The sequence below is a fragment of the Poecile atricapillus genome, chromosome 3 (assembly GCF_030490865.1).
Source record: "Poecile atricapillus isolate bPoeAtr1 chromosome 3, bPoeAtr1.hap1, whole genome shotgun sequence".
NCBI classification, from domain to species: Eukaryota; Metazoa; Chordata; class Aves; order Passeriformes; family Paridae; genus Poecile; species Poecile atricapillus.
In genome coordinates this window covers 37107461-37115383 of record NC_081251.1, presented here as the reverse complement: position 1 = coordinate 37115383, position 7923 = coordinate 37107461, and the positions used below count along the sequence as shown (strand labels likewise).

Sequence of the window (7923 nt, the reverse complement as noted above, 5' to 3'; positions counted from 1 at the left end):
GGGCGGGGCGGAGCGGCGGCCGCGCTTCCCGTGACGGCGGCAGAGCGGAAGTTGGTGGTGCCGCGTCCGCCGCTCGCCGCACGTGCTGCGCGCCCCGCGCCCCTCCCGCCGCTCTCCCCCGCCGCGGGACGAGCAGCGGCAGGATGGCGGCGGAGCTGCGGTTCCGCCTGGCCGAGCCGCTGCAGCTGGTGGCGCGCAGGAACGAGAAGAGCGGTGTGGAGCTGAGCAGATTCCTGGCGAAGCAGGTGAGGAGCGGGCGGTGAGGCTCTCGGTGGCAGCCCCCGGGCGTCCGTTCTCCCTCCGTGAGGGAGGGTCTCGTGGGGGCCGCTGTGGAGCGAAGGGAGCGCACCCTTCTGCCTCCCGCTGCCGCCATCTCCTCCCGGCAGCTTTGTGTGTGCCCGACCCGCCCCCCCCGGCCGTCCCTGGCCCTCGGGCGGCCGGCGGGAGCCAATCCCTCTTTTTCCCCCGCTCTCCCTGGTGCTGTTTCTTGCCTTCCTCTCCCCTTTCGGGGATGTGCGGGTGCAGCCCAGCAGGAAGGTCCTCTTCTGTATCCTGGTGCCCTTCCTATTGCGTCTCGCCCCGCAGTTAAAATCTTCGATCCCTTCCATGTCCCCTAAGGTGACTCGGGAAGGGAGACAGCAAGAGCTGGCATTTTGTTATCAAGGTCTGAGACAGTGACTAGTCCCTATCCTGATGCTATTTTGCGTGTCTTCTTTAATTACCTTAAAACAGCAGGTGGGATAAAAAGAGGCATGGATTTTCTAGGCTTTTCTTTGAGTTGTTTTTTTTTTCAATCACAGTTTCATAGGTTGTGGTGATGCTGGGAACATGATCCTATAGTCACTTTCATGTTTAGGCTGCCTTAGCTCTGAAAAGCACACCTGCTTTTTAGGAGAGTTAAGGCCGATCTCCTTTCTTTCTCTGAAATGCTCCAGGAGATGTAGTAACAGGATATCAGCACATCAGATATTGTTTTAGTCATACTTTCCATGATAGAGCTTTTGAAGCCCCTAAGATGTGTACAGGTTTTGGAGCTCAAAGTCTCCATTTCTCTTTTAGTGTCTAGGAAATGTCCCCGTTGTTTGAAGATTAAAAGTCTGAAGTATCATATTTTTTCAGAATATTGGCTTTCAGTCTGAGTTGCTGTCTCAGTTATGGTTGGGGAAGGCTTTCATATCGGTACTCTAGGTTCTTTGTTGGTAGACAGATGGCGCTTTCTTCTGTCGCTGCAAATCACAGGATCAAAGTAAAATTGGTGTGAAATATAGTCCTGAGTGGAAGCTAATTGGTGGGAAGCAGTGATGAAGAGTTGCTTTTCCAGAGAGAAACTGCTGAGAAATAAAACCGGGATGTGTGAATACAGGTTCTAGCAGATAGATTGAGCAGCGAACCAGAAGCGAGTCACTGAGATCCGAGACTGGGAAAGACGCCGAGCCCTCTCCCTTTTGCTGAATGTTTGGAGATATGCTTCAGATTTGAAAGCCTTGCTAGGTGGAAATTCCTAGAGTGATTGTATGGAGGGAGTCGGGAACAGCACATTGTTTAACAGCGGCACATCCTTTTGAAAACTGAATTACTATTTCCAGGTTTGGAAGCTACAACTCTAAGATTGTTTTAAGCTTGTCTTGCCAGTAAACAAACTGCATCTCTAAACGTCACACCTGATTTCCTACAAGTTGCTTTGTATATAACATAGGAAGCATGCATTCTGGAAATCTAGAGCTCTCTTTGCTCTACAGCTTTGTTATGTCTTTATGGCTATATATTTCTTCAGTAGTAATCCATAAAGAAGTGAAACTTGCCCTGAACTGCGAAGTAAGGAGCAGTCTTTTGAGGTTCATAGTATGGTACAGTTCATGTGGTCAAGGAAGGTTTTGCTCCCTGTGCTTGGGTGTGTAATAGAATTACAGCCTTTTCTGTAAAGGATTTTTATATACCATGAAGGCTGCAAAGATACAGCAAATTTCTGTGCTCTTAGTGAGAAAGATGGGATGAAAAGCTCTCTGAACCAGTCTTTGTTCCCACGTTTGCATTTTTGAATAATTTAAGAAAACTGTAGAAGCAATAGGTCTCCACAAACTGCTGGAATGTGCTTTTGGCTCTGAGTTAACAAAGGTCAGCCAGAAAGTCTTCCTGCATAGAATTCCAAATGTGGATTTTGTGTAAAGGTATGTATTTTGGTTGCCTGTGATTATGTAATTTCAGTAGAGAAGTTAATCACTGTGAAGGTTGAAACACTCCCAGGAATAGAACTTTAATGCAAAAACACTTCTACTTACTTCTGTCCTTTGCATCTACTGCTGTGCTTATATGGAAAGCTGTGTATCAGAGAACATGACCCCTTTGGATGTTTCTTCTATTTTGTCTATGCAACCATCCTAAGTGGACAGGAGATCTTTAGCACACCATTCTTGATTTTCTTTTTTAATTTGCTGATGGTTTATCTTGGCATCCTTCGTTTTGCATTTGATTTTTCTATGTAGCAGTGAAAGTTGTTTTAATAATAATTCCAAGCTCTTATTTTGAGTCCTTCAGTCTTAACATTTGATATTGAGAAATGCCTTTATTCCTTTACTTTATTAAATATAGGGAAAAGGAGGTAACCTAGTGGTCTCAAATTCACACAGTTACCCATTGTCTATCAGAAAAATGTCCTGATGCTCTGGCAACTAAGGCAGAGGTTTTTTCATACTACAATGTGACTTCAACATTTTATTTGAAAGATCAGGTAGACTTTACATCCTGTAAGGGAAGGTATGTTGCACTTTGGCTTCCATCTTGGACTGTATTGTTATCTCCTTGGGTTAGTTTTTGAAGAGCTGTGATTTTTGGCACACCGTATGTTAAAGATACAAAGAGAACGTGAGTTCCTGTGTTGGAGGGGAAGAAAGATTTCCCATGTGCAGCCCTCACACCCTTCAACTCTTTAGGAGTATCCCAGTGTTAAATCTGTGTCTGGTGTAACCTGTGCGTCATGAGCAGAATTGTGCGTTTCACATGGTACCAGATTGCTCGTTGCTGTGATCCTTTCTGTTATGAATTTAGGGTTTGGAATTAATACCTAGGAATTAAGCTAGGTATTATTAAAGATTTCTGTACCTTGTGTGCACTGAGCACACGTACTCTGCAAGTTGGGAAGATGTGCATCCTGCTGCTGGAGCAGGGTTCGTGTCAGACTCCAGGTCTCAATCCTAGCTGTGTGTCTGCTTCATGTGGCTCGTTAATAATTGACAGTGTATGTATGTGTTCTGTGTTTGAAGACAGTCTTTTGTGATGCTTTCTTAAAGCAGCTGTTTGGAACCACATTGTTATAAATGCAAAGGCAATTTTGGGATAAAATCAAAGTGAAATTTATTAATAAACAATAATAAGTAAAAACAGCGATAAAAACCCACAATAAAAAGATCAGCGCAGCGCTGGGTGGACAGGGGTCTACACCAGAGGTATAGGTTTCCCAAATCCACGTCTGAGCATCCTCAGGATTGGGGTTTTATAGGATTTTTAAGTCCTCAGGCCAAAATTCCAGGCAGGTTCCATTCACCAAGTGTCCTTGATTGTCCAGTGAATGGATTTCCTGACATAGAATAAAGACATTAACTAGTGTCCGGCCAGAATCTCCTCATATGTAAAGGAGATTCTGTGTGTGTTGCAATGTTAGGTTTTTCATGGCAGGGTGGTGGAATCCGGGCTGGTGCCGATGGGTATCTCGGCCGGGTTTTCTCCTTTGTTTCCCCTGATTGCTTTTTCAACACAGAGATGTTTAAGTCTGGCGAAGTCTTTCTTTTGGAACCTGTCTTTTTCACTGATCGGTTCCTCTACCCACTGGAATCCGCAGGGCGTTGCTTGGGTCCGGAGGTAGATAATTTCCCGAGCTAGTTTCATTGTTTTCTTGATGGTCCGTGTCCTGTCTGTTTGTTTGGGTTGATAGGCCGGTCTGGGTTAGTTATCTTGGGCGTTGCTGGCAATCAGCAACTTCTTGGAGAAAAGCCTCATCCTACTTTGAGGAGAGGCTTTTCTATACTTTATATTTTTTTTTATGTTCCTACAAAACATATCTTTCTTATATACACTCCGAATTTTTAATACAACAATAATTTATTACAACATGTACAGATTTACTGCCAATCACAGACCTGAACACTTTCAAATCAGCTGTCTATTGCTATTGGTTAAGAAAGCTGGTATTTCATAAAGCCATGTTTAGCTAAAAAAAAACCCTCTGACAGTATTCTGCTTTTCTATACAATTTTTAGTTTTGGCTCTGAAATCAGATAGACAGTCTCTTTGTTGAATGTGAATGTTGCCAGTGTGTATTTTGAAGAGCTTTCTATGTCCTAAGGGTACTGCACTCAATGACTAAAAACTGCTTCCTCTCATGAAATTGCTAATGGCGTGAATTTGTTGAACAGTAGACATGTAAATACAGAATTTTAATGAGTCAGTCATGTTATTTGTTATTTTATTGTTAACTGGCTTTATTTGATATTCAAAGCTCTGGTTAATAAATTAAGCACCCTATTGTGCCTTATTTGGGTAGCCAAAGATGTAATAGATTTGAAAACTGGGGGTAATTTTATCTTTCCAGTGGAGCTTATTTCTGGTTCTTTTGAGCCATTCTTCCTTAGAACACCTTATCCATCATTTAGCTGCTCAAAATCTGATTCCCTGTAATGAATGGGGCCTTGCTCCATTTTTAAAATTATTTTTAATGCTGCTGTGATAGATGAGAGGCAGATAAGCATATGTTCTGTAGAAGCGAACACGAGGCCTGTAAGAAGAAACTGCCTGCAATTAATGTGATGGGTTTGATATTGGTAATGTATATACCTCAGTTTCCCTGGCTTCTTAATGCTGTATGGGGATGAATGTCTTCAAATTCAGGAGACTGAGGAAGTTGAAGAGTGCTGCATGTGTTCTAGAAGGGTGCACTTTTGTAACAATGAAGCCATCCCACATCTGTGAGACCAGGAACAGGTATTACCCGAGTAACTAAAGCCTAGGAGAAGCAGGAAATGACTGCATGTGATGCTGAAACAAAACACTACCTGAATTAAAAACATTTCTGTCTTGAACAGGCTAAGGGTTCACTCAGTAAGGGAGGGGAGCATGGAGCATCTGAGTGAAGAGCAAAACTGCTACAGTGCAAATTCATAATTCTGATTTCCAAAGTCATGGAAGTGGAGAGCAGACAAATTTAAGGCTAAGACACAAGAAATGGGTTGTTCTTCAGTAACAAAGTTAGGAGGGCTGGGTGGGGGGAGATGTGAGGTTAAGGTGTGTTGGTTTGGGTTTTTTTCTTTCTTTTAACAGATATGTATATGTTTTCCTTGTATTTTAAAGAACTAAATGACCATTTTTGTATGACAGTATAAAAAGAAACGTAATTTCGACTGCAAAACTGCAGATACATGCTGCTTCTTGTTAAGAGCATTGCTTGCTGTAATTCTTGTCAGAACTGTGAAAATAAGGCTGTGATCATGACTGATTGTATGTTGGTTTTTTTTTCTTGTTAAGAGATAGTGAACATGAAGCAACTTAAACTTAAGGACTTAAATTCTTAAATGTTTTGTGTCTCTCATCAATGGAAATTCTAGGAAGAAAGATGTATTAGTTGTTTCAACATTTTCCCAATCTTTTTCTTAAAAAAAAACCCGTACAAATTGCTTTATCTTTCAGTTATAAAGTATAATTTAGAATTCTGGGGCTACTTTTTAATTCTTGTTTAGTGTATCATTCTGCATCTTACTCATTCTGTATTGTAATTTGTTTTTATTTATTTTTAATACTGAAAACTCTGTCAATTAAATACTTGCTTTGGGATTTTGGACACCCTTCGGTTTTGAGCTATTTGTTCCTGTAAAATTCACTCTGACTCCCTCCTGCATGAGTAATTTTGAAGTTAAAAGTCAAAGTCATTTTCCATTTAACCTGTTTTCACTTCCCATTCCTTTAGGTTTGGACTCAGCAGGATCGTCAGTGCATCCTCAATACTTTAGCACAGTTATTGCTGGATAAAGAATGTACTCTATTGGTTGGCCGTCAATTTCGGCCCATCCTGCTGGATTTGTTGGAAAGAAATGCAGAAGCTATTAAAGCTGGTGGCCAAATCAACCATGATCGGCATGAAAGGCTGTGTGTAGCAATGAGCAAGCTGGTTGCTGACCACCCTGATGTTTTGCCGTGAGTAATGTCAATGTTTGAATTTAGGAAGCATTACAACCTGCCCCTGGAGACAGGGTAACTCGAGTTCTTGTTGATAGATCCCTTGGGACACCGAGTGGTATTTATAATTTAAAAGGAGCCATTTATATTTATATGTTTATTTTATAACATTTCAGTTACAATGGAAAGGACATATGTAGCCATTTTGGTTATTACCCAAATGTATAAGGGAAAAGAAAGATAGAGGATAAGAATAGAAAGGAAGAGGATAAGAATAGAAAGATCTCACTACCCATGGGTCCAGCGGTGAGACTTGGTTGTTGCAGTTTCAGTGTCCATTGGTCCTCGTGATGGTCACTGTTGATCCATCAGGGGGTGGGGCAATCCCATGGAACACAAAATTTTTTGGGTTAATAAACACTCAGTTTCAGGTGGGAATTCCCAGGTGCCTCCCCTGGTGTGGGGAGTTTTATGATGTGTTGCAACACTGTGGATCATGACCAGTTCTCTGGTGGAAGTTCCTAAAAGTGAATCTGGGGGCACTTTGGAGATCTTTGATTCATGACTCCTCCTGACTACTAAGGTAGTTGAGCCAGTTATGCTCCATCAGAAGGAATGAAAACCTTCATTGTGAATGTCCAGGTACTTCCCGGGAGTGGAGTGTTCACACCTGAGCCAAGGATATTGTCATGATAAAAAGCAAAATCCCACCTTGCAGGATTTGCTTCTTATCTTGTAGGTGTGGCCCAAACTCTAGCTTGTAGCCCCGGGTGATGGGTGCTCACCCCCATCACAGTACCTGGGCTGTGAGCCTGCACATCAGCAAAGCACTGCTGCTTTTACAAATGGCCAATTGTTTGAGTCATTAGCCATTAACACTGCAGTTAACACTTCATCCAGGGACTATGTGCTTGTTAGTGTTCCTGGGTGAAGAGAGGTGATGTCAGGATTTGAATTGTTTCCCACAATAGTGAGTGTGTTTTGAACAGAAATCATTATTAAGTGAATACAAGTCTCAAACACTGTTTAATTAAATTGTCTTGTAAGATGCAATTTGATTTTCATCTGTGATCTACAAAAAAGCAAAACAGCTGCTATGAGATTAGTTCACAACCAAAATCTCTGAGTTTAACATTAGACCTCTAGGCCAGTAGAGTATGAAGTTACATAAGTAGGAATCAGTATTATTTTTTCAGTGAACAAGTGCAATCAAAGAGTTTTCACCAAAGGCAGTACTATTTCCCCTTGATAATTAAATAATGATTTCTAATAAGGTAAAGTGTCTGTTGTCAGCTGATTGCTGAAGTGGTTGTCTTTCCCTGTGTGGACAAAGTTAATTATAGGCCTTAGTTCTTAGAACCATCAATTACTGTCTTAGAACCTGTGCCCTGACATTTTTAGTAGTGTCTGTTTTTCTGCTGACTTACATTTCCCACCTGCTTTTCTCTCTCTTCAAAAGATTTGCTTTAAGATACTTTAAAACTACATCACCAGTTTTCCAGAGGCTTTTCCTGGAGAGCTCAGATGCAAGCACAGTCCGATACGGGCGCAGACGAATGAAGTTACGGGACCTCATGGAGGCTGCCTACAGATTTTTACAAAAGGAGCCATCAGTTTTCCGGGAGCTGTGGGACTGGAGTGTGTGTATTCCACTCCTAAGGAGTCATGACACTTTAGTCCGTTGGTAAGCTAAAACCTCCAGCTCTTCTTCATTGGATAGATGTATCTGTATCTTGAATTGTAATTAACAACCTTCACATG

At 42.0% G+C, this 7923-nt stretch overlaps 1 protein-coding gene across 3 annotated transcripts in view; it reads left to right on the top strand.

Moving 5' to 3' along the window:
- The first annotated feature begins 65 nt into the window (after window positions 1-65).
- Window positions 66-7923, top strand: part of MDN1 (midasin AAA ATPase 1) — a 92529-nt gene continuing 84671 nt past the window's right edge. For all 3 annotated transcript variants that reach the window (XM_058834535.1, XM_058834533.1, XM_058834534.1), the window contains exons 1-3: window positions 66-245; window positions 5954-6180; window positions 7622-7846. In XM_058834535.1, coding sequence (XP_058690518.1) covers window positions 144-245; window positions 5954-6180; window positions 7622-7846 — 554 coding nt within the window. In that variant the 5' untranslated portion in view covers window positions 66-143. The remainder of the gene's footprint in view (window positions 246-5953; window positions 6181-7621; window positions 7847-7923) is intronic.